Genomic DNA, 17,356 nt, shown 5'->3' on the forward strand with positions numbered 1-17,356 from the left:
TGGCTGACAGGAACTTAAACCTGCTACTCTGCTCTCCATGTTGTGGAAGAACACAAAAATAATCCAGGCCAAACAAGGGGTGGGGGGAATAGAAGGAGGGAGCCCTCTGCACACCCACCTCACTTCCTGAATGGAGAAAACAAATCTAATCACTTTTCTATGTCTTACCTGATTTGGAGAGTCAATCGCTGTTTGATCCCCATCAGAAAAACCAGAAAGCTTCATTCTTTGTTTCTCTGTAAGGAATAAATAATTTCAAAATGCATAATTAACAAAATAGGTGGAGCTATTCTATAGAAGAGAAGAGAGAACAAACTTAAGACAGATGGGCAATCGGACGATCTTCCATTACCTCCTGAGGTGTCCGGATTTGGATCTTCCCAAGGGATCCTCCTGAAAAAAGGCTCCTGAGGGGGATTTGATGGGTTCTTCTTTCCCTCAGGATCGCTTATCTCCACAGTGCAACACTTCAAATAGTAGGAAGGAAAAAAGAAGCAGAATTAATGTACATCACACGACACAAAGTGGATTCTTATATTCAGAACACAACCTCAAAGCCCCCAATATCCATCCGTGAGGTTGAGTGAGAAAACAAGGGAAGAATTGCCTACAAGCATTGGTGAATTGCCACATATGATGAATGCCAGAGAAGTTTGGGAAGGAGGGGTGAAGTATTCAAACACTTCCTCTATTCCCTTCTGAGCTCCCTAAAGTCTCTCACCTGCAACTGGACCTGCTCCTTCTGCTCCTCCGCCTGGCTCAGGAGGAGGCCTTCCGCCAGGGCCACCGCCTGGGAGCTGGTCTCTGCTCCACACTCCCGCACCCAGCCCTCCATCTCTGGGGGCAGGAGAGCCAGGAGCTGTTCCAGAACCACCAGGTCCAGCATCTGGGCTTTGGTGAGCTTTTCTGGTCTCATCCATCGCCTGCAAAAGCCATGGAGTCGGCTGCAAAGTCCTCGGAGACCCTCAGCCTCCCGGTATTGGATGGAGGTCCAGGACTGAACTTCGGAAGGTAGGATGGTTTCCTCCTCCAGGATCTCCTGCCCAGTCCTTGTCCAGAGCTTCCCCCGCTTCCTAGGCTGAGCAGCTGAAGGGCCTTTTCCGCTTCCCTCTTTTCCAAAAGGTTGTGTCTCCATCCTTTCTCTGTCCTGCAGAGCAACTCCAAATGGCTCCAAGGACTCTGGTGGGTCTCCAGATGCCTTTTCCTTCACGGGACCATTTCTGGTGCTGCAGGATTGATCCTTGCAAGGGATTCCGCTCTTTTTCTTCTCCCCCCAAGAGAAAAGCTTGCCTTGCAAGGGCCACAAATGGCTTCCAGTTTCTGTATCTGAGATGGGAAGAAAAAGAAACGCCAAGAATTGGAAAGTGGAATTCAGCCACTGAGCGACCTTCCCCCAACTTGCCAGGAGCCCCAAGCGGCTCATTCCAGCGCAGGTCCCAGGTCCCCCCAGCAGGGCCGGGAAGGAGGCAGCTGGAGAGGCCGCCCAGCTTCTCTCCCCCGACTTGGGCTCTTTCCCGGATCGCCGCCGCCTTCCCGGCATCCCCGCTTTCCCCTGCAGGGAAAGGGCGGCAGGGGAACATGGGACCCGGGAAGAGCCCCCCCACTCACCCGAGGCACGTTTGGATGTCCCCCCGCTAGACTCTCCCGCAGCCTCTCCGCCTCTTCCGGGGCTCCAGGGGTTAAGGCGAGCGAGTGCAAAATCCTAGAGAGGCAAGGTTCCAGTGGGCCAATGGGGAAGCGCCTGGAGTTCCCTTCCCTTGGCGGAGGGCGCCCCCTGGTGGACTTGGCGCGAAGTGCCAGGATGGTAGAAAGGACGGGAAAGAGGAACGCATGGGAGGGGGAAGGTCAAGAGCGGGGATGATGGGCTTGGGAGTGGGAGGAAAGAAAGGCCCCTCTCTATGCCTCCCTGTCTCCAGCGGCGGCTCTTTCTCCATCTTCCTCTCCTTCCTGTCCAGGAACTGTCTGTCTGTCTGTGGAGATGGAGAAAAACCTCTCCGGAGCCTCCCTGAAGAACAGCCTCCCTGAAAGCTCCGTTGAAATCGGAGGAGGCCTCAAAAGGGGCCAAAATCCTGTCAGGAACGGGCGGGCGGTCAGAAGACGAGGACCGGGGGGCTCTCTGGGGGACTCCGGCCTGAAGGGGAGGAAGGTGAGAGACGGGCAGGGAGGCCTCCATGAGGGAAAAGGATTGGAAAGGGACCGAGGAGGAAGGAATTCCTCCGCAATGGAGGAAAAGCTGGAAACCTCTGGAGAGGCCAGAAATTTTACCTCAGAACGAGGCTCCTTCTTTTCCCGCTTCTCTCCCTCCTCCTTCAGGTGACGTCACGAGGGACTCTGCCCGGAGACCGATGACGCCCCAGCAGCTAGGATTCCCATTGGTCCAAAGTCCGAGGAAAAGGCTCCAATCCAGAAGCGCCGATTCCTCCTCTGGGACTGGGAGCCTCTGCGTCTTTCCCCCCTCCCTTTGGGGCGCTTGTGGGGCAGCCTCCATGGCCCTGATGCTGCTGGCGGGGGCGCTGGCCCCGGTGCCCGAAAGCGAAGGGGGGAAGGAGGGGGAGGAGAGGGACGGAGGCCCCTTTGTGACCTTCCCTTTCAGGTGGTCCTTGGGGGGGGCTGTGTGGGGAGGGGGAGAGGAGAGAGCCCTGAATGGGAAGGAGCTGCTGCGTCCAGACGTTCTGAGCAAGGGAGACGCGGGTTCCAAGGAGGGAAGAAGCCACGTTTCCCGTCTGGAATATCAGGCTTGGGAGGGCAGAGAAGGAGGGGGACCAATGGGAATCCTCCCTTCGTCAGCGTCATCGGTCTCCGGGCAGAGATTCCCTTGACTTCACCCGATGGAGGGGAGAGTCCTGCGCAGAGAGGGAAGCGAGAAAGGGGGGCGAGGGGACTTCGGTCTTGGTTGGCCCGCAGCTCAAGGGGGGTTCATGCCAGCCCCGAGTGGCATAAGAACAAAAAAAGGAAATTTCTGCTAAAGTGGGGGAGGGGGGAGGGGGAAAGCATAATCTTTGCTCCGATCCTTTTCCAAGCTGAGCGGAGGGCAAGAAATGCCGACCCCCCCCCCTTTGGGAAAATGTCCCCCTCGGAGAGAAGCCGAAGCCCCCGCCCCACCGCGAGAGCCATGGGCTCCACCTCCATGCGAGGAAGGGGAGGGGAGGGTCAGTTGGGACCAGGCAGCTCTTTGGGGGCACAGCTGCAATCTGGCTCCATCCCTAAAGTGGGGGGGGGGGTTGGGACCCCAGAGCTGCCAGAGAAAACCCTGAGGATACTCAGACTGCGAAAGAAACAGGTTTTCCCCTGAGGGCTCTTGGAGGAAGAGCCTTTCCTGGATTGGGCCCTTTTCAGCCTTGGCCCTCTGAGCCCCTCCCCTACTCTGGGGCTCCCCCCATGCCTCCTGGGGAAGCCCTCCCATCACCGAGGAGACCCTCCGCCTGCTCCTGGGGGATTCCTGCCTTCCCCTCCTTAGTCCTCCCCCAAGTGAGGGACCCTCCCCCTTTCCCTCCTCCAAATGAGCAGGAGAAAGACCGGAGGCCCCTTTCAGAGAAGGACCAGGGACCCTTCGGCACCTCCCGGGACAGTTTTTTTTTTTTTAATTTGATTTATATGCCGCCCTTCTCTGGAGACTCAGGGCGGCTTACAATGCGTTAAGCAATAGCCTTCATACTTTTGTATATTTATACAAAGTCAGCTTATTTATTGCCCCCACAAACTGGGTCCTCATTTTACCTACCTTGGAAAGGATGGAAGGCTGAGTTAACCTTGAGCCTGGTGAGATTCGAACTTACAGTAATTGCGGCTCTTTCTCCGTCTCCCTCTCCTTTCCTGTCCAGGAACCGTCTGTGGAGATGGAGAAAAAACTCTCCGGAGGATTCGAACTCTAGAACCCCTCTAGACTGGCACCCACCAATTAGGGACTTCTCAGACCATGTAATCACGCAAGTAGACGGGCCGTTTGTTGAGTTCTGTGTCTCTCCCGGGGGAGCTCAATTTCAGCTCAATCTCTGGCCCTCCCACGCCTCTTTCGTTGCTGCGCACGCTTCTCCCTCCGACGCTGCCTAGGATCAAGCCAGGATTCATCATCCTCACTCCCTATCTGTTGTTCTGATATTCTTTCCTCCTGGCATATCCCAGATTGTTCCTCTTGGCCTTTGGATGGAACCTGAGGCATTGCCAGAGAGGAGGGTCCTGGAGAGGGAGGCCTTGTCAGTTCCTCCCCATCACCTTCTGAGTCCTCCTCCTCTGTTAGGACAGGCTTGGGAGTCGGGGTCACAACACAAGATTAGGTTTACAACCCTTAATGCCTTTTTGGCGATGTTGGTACAGTGGGCTTTGGCCCTTAGATCATTTGATATGAGTACTCCAAGGTCCTTGACAGAGTGAGGGTCATCTACAAGATCATGTCCACTTAGCTTGTATTTAGTGTTCTGATTCTTTTTGCCAATGTGTAAGACAGAGCATTGGCGTGCCCCTGGCAAGCGTAGAGGTCCCCCCGCTGGGTCTGGGTCTCCAGCATCACCTGGAGCTGGTAGGTCCAGTCTCCATTCTGGAGAGCTTCCCCAAAGGCCACACCCTCCTTTTCCGGCCACCCATTCTTTAGTCACTGGACCTCAACGGGTAAAAGCCCGTCGTGGTGCAGGATGGCGTTGGGGGAAGTGGGGTCCATCTTGGTGGGGGAGATGGTGACAGTGGGCTTGGCTGGAGGGAAGAAAAGGAGGCACATGAGAGACCCAGAAGGGAACACTAAGTTGATTTCTTCAAATGCCACATGGGACTGACCGTGTCCAGAGCCCTGGCAACCCTCTGATTCCAGGATGCACCAAGGCTTTGGCAGCACCATGCCAAGATCCTTGCTGAGGGGGGCATTTGGGGGAATGTAGAGGGAGACTCCCCAGACCAGGATCTCCCTGCAGCTGGCCGGCCTCCTTCCAGGTGGGGAGGAGTCTGAGTCCCAGATGGCAGCTTGCCCGGGATGGGGGTGGCAGGGAGTGTGGAAGGGATGGGGGAGGATCTTGGGGAAAGGGAAGGTGGGGGCAGGTGGAGGCTGAGGAGATCAGGCATATCCCAGAATCACTGCAGAGCCTTGGACTGGATCCCTCTTGATGTGGTGTGGTCTTACTAAGGCTTTATAAAACAGTACTAATACTTCACATGATTTTGATTTTGTGCCTCTGTTTATACAATCAAGGATTATATTAGCTTTTTTGGCTGCTGACATGCACTCATGACTTATGTGATCATTGGTTCGGACTCCCAAGTTCCCTCTCACAATTACTGGGGGGTTTTTTTGAATTTTTTTAAAATTTATTTTAAACATAAAACTTATCTTTTTAGAGCAAAAGTTTGATCCGGTATAAAATAAGTATAGATTCCGAATTTCATCCATTACCATCTTAAAGAAGAAAAAAAGAAGAAAAAGTAAAAAAATAAAGAAAAAATAGTTCTAAATCCAATTTTTCCATTCAATCTAACATCTTGTTCTAACATTTAACATTCTATTAAATATCAACCTAAATCTTAAATTCCAAATCTAAACAGCTTTTTATAATATTCATTTATCATTTTAACAATCAGTATTTCATATATTTCCCTTACTTCAAAGACCCAAATTCAATCAGTATTTCTTCAAAATTGCATGTAAAAACCAACGCAAAGTATTTTACTCCTCTCTTACAAACCGTTCAAGATTAATTCACTTTAAAATTTACTTCCAAGGTATCTCCTTCACTCCTCCTAGGTTTATTTTTAACAGAATTACAGCTTGGTTAGCTGATTTCCAGGGATGCTTCCCTCCACTCCTAACCTTATTTAATGGCTGGATCACAGTTTGATTTTAACTGCTCTCCAACATTTTACTGTTTTTGAGCTAGGTTTCAAGTAATCTGTTTTTCCTGCCCAGGTGTAAAATCTTACTTTTCTCCACATTAAATTTCATTTTGTTGGATTCAACCTTGTCTCATTTGGATCAGAAAGGCACAATATGCATACACATACAAATCTATAGAGACATGGTGGGTCAGTGGTTAGAATGCAGTACTACCGGCTAATTGCCCATGGATCCTTTTATGAGAAGATGACTATCCTAAGCAAAGCTCTTTCCACATTCCATGCATTTATATGGCTTCTCCCGTGTGGATGATCTTATGGGAAGTAAGTCCACTGCTCTGACTAAATGTCTTTCCATACTCCATGCATTTATGTGGCTTCTCTCCTGTGTGGATCATCTTATGGGAAATAAGACTACATCTATGAGCAAAGGTCTTTCCACACTCCATGCATTTATATGGCTTGTCTCCTGTGTGAATCTTTTTGTGTTTTCCAAGTTTACCATTCTCAGTAAATGTCTTTCCACACTCCATTCATTTATACGGCTTCTCTCTTGTGTGGATCATCATATGGGAAGTAAGATGACCTCTTTGAGCAAATGTCTTTCTACCTTCCATTCATTTATACGGCTTCTCCTGTGTGGATCATCTTATGGGAAGTAAGTGCACTGCTTTGAGCAAAGGTCTTTCCACACTCCATGCATTTATAATATAAAAGGGAAAAATTGAATTTGATTAAGATTAGAGATGAGAATGAAGGATAATATTGGTTTTTTTAAAAAAATAGATGAGGAATAAATATGGCAAAAAGGAAATATAGAAATTGTAAATTTAATTGAAATGACTAAACATTGTTTAAATTTGTGAACCAGCCAAACACTCAGTTCAAAGAAAACACATTGTCTGTTTGTACGTGTCTAAATTTTTTTTTTTTAAAAAAAGGATAGGTGCGTCTTATACTCCTGTGCGTTTTATAATCCGAAAAATACGGTAGTTTCTCCAGAGTGTGGATCCTTTTATGAGAAGTAAGGTGACTATTCTAAGCAAAGCTCTTTCCACACTCTATGCATTTATATGGCTTCTCCCCTGTGTGGGTGATCTTATGGGAAGTAAGTCCACTCCTCAGAACAAAAGTCTTTCCACACTACACGCATTTATATGGCTTGTCTCCTGTGTGGATCTTTTTGTGATTTCCAAGTTTACCATTCTCAGTAAATGTCTTTCCACACTCCATTCATTTATATGGCTTCTCCCTTGTGTGGATCATCTTATGGGAAATAAGATGACCTCTTTGAGCAAATGTCTTTCCACATTCCATTCATTTATACGGCTTCTCCCCAGTGTGGATCCTTTTATGGATAGTAAGTATACTGCTATAAGCAAAGGTCTTTCCACACTCCATGCATTTATATGGTTTCTCCCCTGTGTGGATCCTTTCATGGGAAGTAAGTCCACTGCTCATAACAAAGGTCTTTCCACACTCCATGCATTTAAATGGTTTCTCTCCTGTGTGGATCATTTTATGGGAAGTAAGCGTACTTCTACGAGCAAAGGTCTTTCCACAATCTATGCATTTATACGGCTTCTCCCCTGTGTGGATCCTTTCATGGGAAGTAAGTCCATTGCTCAGAACAAAGGTCTTTCCACACTCCATGCATTTATATGGTTTCTCTCCTGTGTGGATCCTTTCATGGGAAGTAAGTCCATTGCTATGACTAAATGTCTTTCCACATTCCATGCATTTATATGGTTTCTCCCCTGTGTGGATCCTTTTATGGATAGTAAGTGTACCGCTATGAGGAAAGGTCTTTCCACATTCCATGCATTTATATGGTTTCTCCCCTGTGTGGATCCTTTTATGGGAAGTAAGTGTACCTCTACGAGCAAAGGTCTTCCCACATTCCATGCATTTATATGGTTTCTCCCCTGTGTGGATCCTTTTATGGATAGTAAGTGCACTGCTTTGAGCAAACGTCTTTCCGCATTCTGTGCATTTATATGGTTTCTCTCCTGTGTGAATCATCTTATGGGAAATAAGTTTATGTCTTTCAGCAAAGGTCTTTCCACATTCCGTGCATTTATATGGCTTCTCCCCTGAGTGGAGCATTTTGTGTCTTGTAAGTCGATAGTTCTCAGCAAAACTCTTTCCACACTCCATGCATTTATACGGCTTCTGCCCTGTGTGGATCATATTATGGGAAATAAGCTTACTTTTATGAGCAAAACTCTTTTTACATTCCATGCATTTATACGGCTTCTCCCCTGTGTGGATCCTCTTATGGGAAATAAGATTATGTTTTTGAGCAAAGGTCTTTCCACATTCCGTGCATTTATAGAGCTTCTCTCCAGTGTGAATCCTTTCATGGGAAGTAAGATGCCACCTTGTTCTAAAACATTTTCCACATTCCAAACATTTATAAGGCTTCTTTTTTGTGTCAATTGCTTTTTGAGATGTAAGGAAGTTATTTCCAAGAATGAATGTCCCATTGTAATTTTTTCTGTTGTGTCTTCTTATAGCATCTTCTCCTTTGTTTTGCGTTACATAATGTTCATTTACTTGTACTTTAGCTTTGATTAGCTTCACACTTTTTGCAGTATATTTTTTCCTTTTTTTCTCTTGTTGGGCAAGAAAGTCTTGCATCGGAGCATCAGTGGAAGATGAGCTTTCATGTTTCCAATTCTTTGACTGGTTTCTCTCATGGCTTTCTAATTCCATTCGAATTCCAAACTTCTCCCTTCCATCTTTAGCATTGATCACTTGGAACAGTTCACAGGAATCTTGATTCTCCTGCCCATTATTACCTTCAAAAAAAAGGGAAATGAAAATGATAACAAGGTTAAAGAAAAAGATCAAAGTGTAGAAAGTTAACTGAATTTCCTTCTGAATTTCTCCGAAATTCCATTAGGTTGTACGTTTGCATGCTTTCAGGGGTGTGATACAGACCTGATGATTTCTATATTCATGAGTCATGAAAGCTTTGAAAATATCTAGAAAACATCTCTTTCTTTACAATTAACTATTGTAATGTAAGATTGTGTGGGAAAATAGGAGGGGGGATATATTTGAGGGTTTGTATTTAAACAAAATAGCATTCTACCGGTTGGTCAAAGTCAGGAGGAACCTGCACCTGGAGAAGGAGTGGTTGGAGTGCTGTCTCGAGATGGAACGGATGGTGATTGATGTCATGCCTGGAAGCCATATTATGTTCATGCCTTCAGGATCCAGGCCTGCCACAATTCTCCCGTGGGAAGTTGGGAAGGAGGATTGTATGAGTGAAGTAGATATAGCCATAACAAAGTTCTCTAGAGAAGTTCAAGGCCATGGTGTCCGGCAGTTGTACAAAGAAGAAATTGGAGGATGTCTTCTGTTTAAGAAAGAACTGATTGGAGCTGTGTGGGACATGTGGAAGATTGGGCAGGGTCTTGAACTTTCTTTTGGGTGAGGAAAACCCGGAAGCTTTCAGGTTCGGGTTTTCCCAGATGTGCCAATATGACATTTCTAATAAAAGTTAGCTTTGAGGAACTTCAGGCCTCGGAGTTTGATTTCGTTGGGGGTGTTACTTGGAACCCTGACATTAACCTGAATCTGCCTTAAAGTTAAAGCAGCTTCCTCAAATCCTGGGGAGCTGTTCGGGGTCCTGAGCCCCAAGCGCCAACTTGACCCCAGGCGATGCAAAGACTCAGGGAAGATGGAGGAGGAAAAGAAGCCTATGGAGGGAGCAGCAGGCACGGGCTCAGCAACTGTTCCTGAAACTGTCTACTCTCTGTCCCCTGGGATGATGGAAGCGATAAAGGCAGCGGAGGCTGCCCACCAATCAGGCCCCTGGCCTAAGGAGTAACTGCTGAAGTGGAATTTGCAGTATGATTTGACAGCGCAAGGCGAAGCCAGTGGAATCATCCTGATTCGAGAAGAGATGTGGGAACCGCGATGGGAACCATCACAGCCGCCGCGCCATCGGCACTCTGAGGAATGGGGACTTCTGCCACCGTCGCACAGCCAATCCCTAGCTGGTCTGCTGGAGCAGTTGAGCCGACTCAGAGTAAGTGGGATGCCCAAGCCTGCCCATACCGGGCTGTTAGGGTGGACCTTGGCGCAACCGACATTCACTTTCCCGAGCCAGGGGCCAGCAGCACACTGGACTGAAGCGACGACTTTTCACTCGGTCCCAAGTTGCTAGACCCCTGGCCTATAGTATAAGGGGAACACCAACCTAAATACAAGCGTGGTATGAGAATGCGATGGATCTGGACCTCCACCCTCCCAAGAAGCCGGCTGCTGAAAAGCCAGCCAAGCGGCCCCTCAGGCAACGATTGCAGCCAAAGAAGCCCATAGAACCGCCACCCGTGAGTCCCAGGACCATCAAGTGCTACTGGTGTGGTCAACAGGGCCATCGGGCGTCGGAATGCTTGGCTACAGCACCCCTGACCCAGGCGAAGTCCCCTCCACGGGCGGGACCTAAGAAAACCCCCGCAGAGACCACCAGACAAGGGACGGAGCACCAAGTAAGTAGTGGAGAGCCCCATCCAGCCTGTGGAATTGGAAGGAAGCCCAACTGGGGGTCCCCCTCCCCCTCTCCAGAGGAAAGCAGCAGCAAGGACGACCCGATGTTGGGTGGAACCATCTGCCCTTTTGCCCTCAAGATTACCTTAATGACCCCCGAGGCCAGAGCCCAGGGGGAAGTGGAGGCAGTAATAGACACTGGCTGCACGCGATGCCTAATTAGCCCCCCAAATAGTAAGCAATTAGACCTATGCACTTGCCCCATACGGCAGCCCTTTAGCTTTGAACAGGTAGACAGCTTCCTAATTGGTGGGGCCCCGGCAATGGTGAAATCTAAAATTTGTTACTACCAGTTCTATGGGCGTGGCTTGGTTGGGGGGGGGTTAATGTGACTGGGTGGGCGTGGCCAATTTTTTTTTAACTTTTAAAACCATTTTTTCTACAACCTCTTTGGCGAAGAGGTTGTAAAAAATGCTTTCAAAAGGTTCTGACGATCCCAGCTGAGTTGACTGATCGGCAGAGGTTTTTTCTCTTTTAAAAGCCTCTGCCGATCAGGCAATTCAGCTTGGATCGTCAGAGGCATTTAAAAGAAAAAAACCCTCTGCCAATTAGGCAACTCAGCTTAGATCATCAGAGGCTTTTAAAAGAAAAAAAGCCTCTGCTGATCTGGCAACACAGCTTGGATCGTCAAAGGCTTTCAAAAGCCTTTGATGATCCCAGCTGAGCCGCACAATCATCAGAGGATTTTAAAACCTTTTTTTCAGCCGAAGAGGTTGTAGAAAAAATGCTTTAAATTTTTTTTAAAAAAACCCTCTGATGATTGTGTGGGTCAGCTGGGCATGGGGGGGGGGCAGGGATTTTTGCTACCGGTTCCCCAAACCACCTGCCTCCATCACTACCGGATCGGGCAATCCGGTTTGAACTGGGAGCATTTCACCCTGGGCCCCAGCCACCAGACTCATGAAGCTTGTCAAGTTAGAACTGGGGTGCCACAAAGAGCTTCTCCGGTTCATAGCTACCCCCAAAATGATAGACCTCATAATTTTGGGGCTCTCATACTTGATAATTTTAATTAGCAATTTTGTGGTGTTTGTGTGTCTATGTTTTTTCTTGACTGTACACTGCCTTGAGTCCTACGGGAGAAAGGCGGTATAGAAATATAATAAATAAATAAATAAAAATAAATAAGTGGGGACCCACGATCTCCTGGGATGGTAGTCACAAGAAGATAGTCATTGGACTGGGCCTGTTGCCACTGTTGGTGAGGTGAATTCCCCACGCCAGAGATCGTGACCCCGAAAGAAGGAATCCCTCCAGAGACTGCAGCCCTGGCGCAAGATGTCCCGCCGGGAGGCCAGCAGGTGTCCAGAGAATATCGAGACTTGAGGGGGGGATGTTTAGTGAGGAGGACTGCAACTTCCTCCCTCCTCATTGCCCAACTGACTGCGCGATTGAGTTTGTACCGGGGGCAAAACTACCCAAGCCAAAGATATACTCAATGACTCCGACCGAAATGGAGGCATTAAGGAAGTACATAGACACAAATCTAGCGCGAGGATTCATAGAGCCCAAAAAATCCAAAGTGGCGGCCCCTGCACTTTTTAAAGAGAAAGCCGGTGGGACGAGGCTCTGCGTGAATTTTTGCAGTATTAACACCATGTGCGTGGGGAACATCTACCTCATCCCCCTCATGAAAGACATGCTCAATCACCTGTTGAAGGGCAAGGTGTTCACCAAGCTGGACTTGAGGGAAGCCTACTACCATATACAGTTTAGGGAGGAGATGAGTGGAAAACTGCATTCAACTGCCCGCTTAGCAGCTTCCAGTTCAAAGTAATGCCATTTGGAGTCCCCACCCACTTGCAGTCTTCATCCAGATTATGAACAAGATTCTGCATCAGCACCTATACAAGGAGGTTCTGGTGTACTTGGACGATATTCTCATATTCAGCAAAACGCTGGAAGAGTACATAAAACTTGTCCGGTATAAGACCCCAAAACCAGCCACCTACTCCTCCCATTGTGGTAGAAGGGGAGACCCATTACGAAATCAAGAAAATCTTAGACTCCAGACTATATAGAGGACAGTTACAGTATCTTATATACTGGAAAGGGTACCCTTTGGCTGAGGCCACCTGGGATAAAAGCTGGAACATCAAAGCAGATAGGCTGATTAAGTAATTCCATGATAAATACTCTGGGCTCATTTTGGGCCTCTCAAACCCTCTGCGCATCCCATTTCCAGCCTCCCCGATGCCGGAGAGGACAAAAACGGGACCCGCAAAGGCCTCCGGAGGCCAAAAGTGGGCCCGTTTTTGCCCTGCAGAGTGCTTCTTGATGCCAGGGAGGGCAAAAAAGGGACGCACAGAAGGTTTGGGAGGCCAAAAAGAGGCGCGTATGTGCTCTATAAGACGCAAAGACATTTCCACCCACTTGTTTTTTGGGGGAAAAGTGCATCTTATAGTCTGAAAAATACGGTAAGTCCAAGTGGGATGGGGTGGGGGAATAGGTAGGGTGAATGTTACAGCGCCTCTTCTGTCATTCGTAAGTGTGACAGATGGCCATGGTGCTGCAACACTCGGGACTGGGTCTCAAGTACTTTTTTTTTTAATTTTATTTTATTTAGACTTCTATACCGCTTCATAGTGCTTTACAGCCCTCTCTAAGCGGCTTACAAAGTTAGCATATAGCATATTAAAGTTAGCATATAGCATATAGCATATTAGAGTTCATGGCTTCCATGACGGCCATGGACCTGACCCAGCTAATTCATGGCCCTACGCACATGGGGGGAAACACACTGGACTTGGTTTTTGTCTCTGGACAGTGGTTGAGTGATCTTGAGATAGGGGACATAGTCACCGAGCCCTTGTCATGGTCGGATCACTCTCTCCTTTGCCTTGACCTTCAAACCGCGGTACCCCATTGCAGGGAGGCGGAACCGATAAGATGGTACCACCCCAGGCGCCTGATGGAACCTGATAGGTTCCAGATGGAGCTTGGGCCAATCCCCGAGGATCTCGCTCACGCCTTGACTGGAGACCTAGTTGCCGCCTAGGACAGGGCAGCTGCTGGAGCTCTGGATCGAGTCGTGCCTTTGCGGCCTCTGACCCGGCGCCAATCTCACCTGGCTCCTTGGTTCACCGAGGAGCTGAGGGAGATGAAGCGCTGGAAAGGACGCCTAGAGAGTAGTTGGAGGGCTAGTCTTTCTGAATCGGACCGGACACTGGTAAGATCTCATATTAAGAATTACCTAGTGGCAATAAAAGGAGCAAAATGTACCCATTTTGCTGCTCTTATTGCATCATCAGATAATCGCTCGGCCACCCTGTTTAGGGTGACCTGCTCCCTGCTCCACCAGGAAGCGCGGGAGGACACCTTTACAGCCCTCTCTAAGCGATTTACAAAGTTAGCATATAGCATATTGCCCCCAACAATCTGGGTCCTCATTTTACCCACCTCGGAAGGAAGGAAGGCTGAGTCAACCCTGAGCCGGTGAGATTTGATCTGCTGATCTGCTGAACTAGCAGTCAGCTGAAGTAGCTGCAGTACTACACTCTAACCACTGCGCCACCTTGGCTCTTCGGGGAGGGCTGGAACCATCGCTAAGTGAACTGCCGTAACTCGGGGATTACCTGTATCCTAGGATGCTCTGAGTGACATTGCATGAGGCCTTTGTTCTTAAATTGGATTGGGAGAATGCTCTTCCATGGGTTGAGTGTGAAAGTTCTGTTCTCACATAATTTTAGAGGTTTCAGAGGACAAATGAGAACACACTTCTCTTACATCACCTCCAGAGGACACAAAAGCACACCTCGTTTTTTTCAGTCTCCACAGATAAGTTCAAATAGAAATGGAAAAATAGAGATAAGAAATGGCGCTGGAAATCCTACTCAGAAAGATTAGAGATAACAAAGAAATCAAAGGATTACAAATTAAGAAAGAAATTTTTAAAACACAAGCCTTCGCAGATGACGTGGCCTTAATAATGGAAGATCCCTTGAAATCTGGTCCCAAATTACTCCAGGAAGTACAAAAGTATGGAGAAGTCGCTGGCTTTAAGCTTAACAAAACTAAAACTAAAATTTTAGCAAGAAATATGACAGAGATAAATAAGAAAGAGCTAGAAAAGTCCCTAGAACTTCAGATAGCAAAGAAAATCAAATATTTGGGAATTTGGATTACTGCAAGGTATTCCTCCTTAAAAGAGGACAATTACAATCCATTACTACAAAAAATAAAGCAGGACGTAGACAGATGGAAGAAGTTAAAACTGTCCTTTACAGGTAAGATTTCAGCAATTAAAATGAATATTCTCCCCAAGATTATATTTCTATTTCAAACTATTCCAGTGAACATTGATAAAAAATATTTCCTAGATTTGGAAAGGAAGGTGCGAGACTTTTTGTGGGAAGGGAAGAAGGCAAGGACTGCATATAAAACACTGCAAGGGAAAAGAAGCATGGGTGGCTTCGGATTACCCGATTGGCAAGTTTATCAGAAAGCGGCCAAATTAGTATGGATCAAAGAATGGGTTTCATTACAAAATAAGAGAATCCTGACGTTAGAAGGCCACGATCTACAGGCAGGCTGGCACGCTTATTTATGGGGCCCAAAGAATAAAAAGAACTCATATTTCCATAGACACAAATTAAGGGAGACCCTGATTCAAACATGGGAAGAAATTAGACAAAGATTTTATACGAAAGTACCGATTTGGCTCTCAATTATGGAGGCGTTGATTACCACTAATAAAAGGGATATCTTGAAATTTGGCACGTACAAAGATATATTAGATGAAAATGGTATTCTTAGATCACGAGAAACCCTAAGTAATCAAGGTTTTAATTTAGACTGGTGGAGCTACCTGCAGATAAGCTCTAGATATCAAAAAGATAGGGATCAATTTGGTATAGAGACGAAGTACAACAATTTAGATAAAATTATGCTGGGGATTGAAAAGAAAATGCTAGCGAGATTTTACAACCTCTTATTAGGCGAGGACAGAGCAGAAGGAATAGCTAGGAATCAACTAAGCATTTGGGAAAAAAATATTGGCTACAGACTAAATTTCAATGACTGGGAGGAGGCTTGGAATAGAAATTATAATCTTACTAAATCAGCAATTTACAGGGAGAACCACTATAAAATATTTCACAGATGGTACCTAGCCCCAGCTAGACTAGCAAAAATACTTCCCAATGCCTCAGCAATTTGTTGGAAGTGTGGAAAGGAGGTCGGCACCTTCTTTCATATGTGGTGGTCCTGCCCAGAGACAAAAAAGTTTTGGACAAAAATACAAATTTGGCTACGAGAAATAGTGGAAGAAGATATAAAACTATCCCCTGAAATCTTTTTATAAGGAATGATGGGAGACGGACTCTCTAAGGACAAGATACAATTAATTATACATGTTATAACAGCGGCCAGATTAACCTTTGCAAAATACTGGAAGGATAAACAAACCCCTCCAGAGATGACACTAATAAATAAAATCCTAGAATGCACAGAAATGGCAAAATTAACTAGTGTTCTTAAAGACGATGAGAATTCAAAATTTAAGGCAGTATGGGAAAGGTGGTACAAATGGTGGAATAATAGAACAAGACTATAAGGATATGTCTATTTCTAATAATGATAGATTTGAAGATACTTGATATGTACATAATGTAAATATGTAATCGCACGACACCTCAGATGTTAATTGAGATTTGATGTTTTCTTTTTAAAAAACTTTTAAAAATCAATAAAGTATTATAAAAAAAAAGAAAAAGAAAAAGAAATGGCAGAGAAAGCATCTAAGCCAGTGGGTCTCAACCTTCCTAATGCCGCGACCCTTTAATACAGTTCCTCATGTTGTGGTGACTCCCAACCATAAAATTATTCCTAAAACCATTGAAAATATGTGTTTTCTGATGGTCTTATGCGACCCCTGTGAAAGGGTCATTCGACCCCCAAAGGGGTCCCGACCCACAGGTTGAGAACCACTGATCTAAGGAAAGAGACATTAACTCTTTCCTTCCTTGGAGCACAAGAAGATCCTTTCCTTCTCCCTCCCAGGAGACGATATCTGATTAGTGGTTTTTTAATAAAAAAATTAACTATAATTTGTCTTCTTGAACTCTCTGATTGGGGACTAGAGAACTCTTACCCAGAGAGGCCACGTTCCTATGGTTTTCAAGCATGACTTCCGAATGCAGCGCTTTCTGGTCAGGATCCAGCCGAGACCATTCCTCCTCAGAGAAAGACACAGCCACCTCCTCGAAGGACACGAGACTCTCCTGAACACGGAAAAAAGAACAGAACAGGAGGATTCGCAAGATCTGTTCATCTTCATGAATGATTTAGACAAGAGGATAGAAGGGGAACTCATCAAATTTGCAGACAAGACCAAATTGACAGGAATAACAACACACAACAACAAAGAAAAGCTCAAGATATACAAGAATCGATGGATTGGGCCCCATCTAACCAAATGAAATCAACAGTGAGAAATGTAAGGTTCTACATTTAGGAAAGAAAAACCAAATGCACTGGCATAGAATAGGTGATACCTGGCACAACACTAGTAAGTACGACACTGATCTTTGAGTCCTAGTGGACAATCACTTAAACATGAGTTAGCAGTTGCTAGAGTTGCCAAAAAAAAAAAAAAGAATCATAGGCTGCATTAAGAGGGATAGAATCAAGATCACATGAAGTGTTAGTACCACTTTAAAAGGCCTTGGTAAGACCACACTTGGAATATTGCATCCAGGTTTGGTTTTCAGATGTAAAAAATATCTTGACTCTAGAAAGAGTGCAGAGAAGAGCAACAAAAATTATTAGTGGACTGGAGGCTAAAACATATAAAGAACGGTTGCTGGAATTGAAAAATAGTTTCATGAAAAATAGGACTAGGGCAGTGACGGTTAACTTTTCTTCCTTGGGTGCCGAAGGCACGTGCACGATAATGCATGCACGTGGCCACACCCATAATGGAATGCCCCCCCCCTGTTGCAGGGGCTGCCCCCCCACACATGCACACGTGAACCTCCCCTGC

General features: G+C 46.5%; 2 protein-coding genes across 2 annotated transcripts in view; both read right to left on the reverse strand.

The window, feature by feature from the left end:
- Window positions 1-2,721, reverse strand: part of LOC117657437 (uncharacterized) — a 56,943-nt gene extending 54,222 nt beyond the window's left edge. Inside the window, exons 1-4 of the mRNA XM_087884934.1 lie at window positions 1,609-2,721; window positions 722-1,326; window positions 353-467; window positions 169-236 (exon numbers count right to left, since the gene is read on the reverse strand). Coding sequence (XP_087741060.1) covers window positions 169-236; window positions 353-467; window positions 722-1,135 — 597 coding nt within the window. The 5' untranslated portion in view covers window positions 1,136-1,326; window positions 1,609-2,721. The remainder of the gene's footprint in view (window positions 1-168; window positions 237-352; window positions 468-721; window positions 1,327-1,608) is intronic.
- Window positions 2,722-6,617: 3,896 nt separating this feature from the next.
- The window catches only part of LOC117658897 (uncharacterized), a 40,046-nt gene continuing 29,307 nt past the window's right edge, over window positions 6,618-17,356 (reverse strand). The window contains 2 exon segments of the mRNA XM_087885394.1: window positions 6,618-8,615; window positions 16,466-16,595. Coding sequence (XP_087741520.1) covers window positions 6,694-8,615; window positions 16,466-16,595 — 2,052 coding nt within the window. The 3' untranslated portion in view covers window positions 6,618-6,693.

Source organism: Pantherophis guttatus, chromosome 2 (assembly GCF_059756535.1).
Source record: "Pantherophis guttatus breed Tessera chromosome 2, ASM5975653v1, whole genome shotgun sequence".
Lineage (NCBI taxonomy): Eukaryota > Metazoa > Chordata > Lepidosauria > Squamata > Colubridae > Pantherophis > Pantherophis guttatus.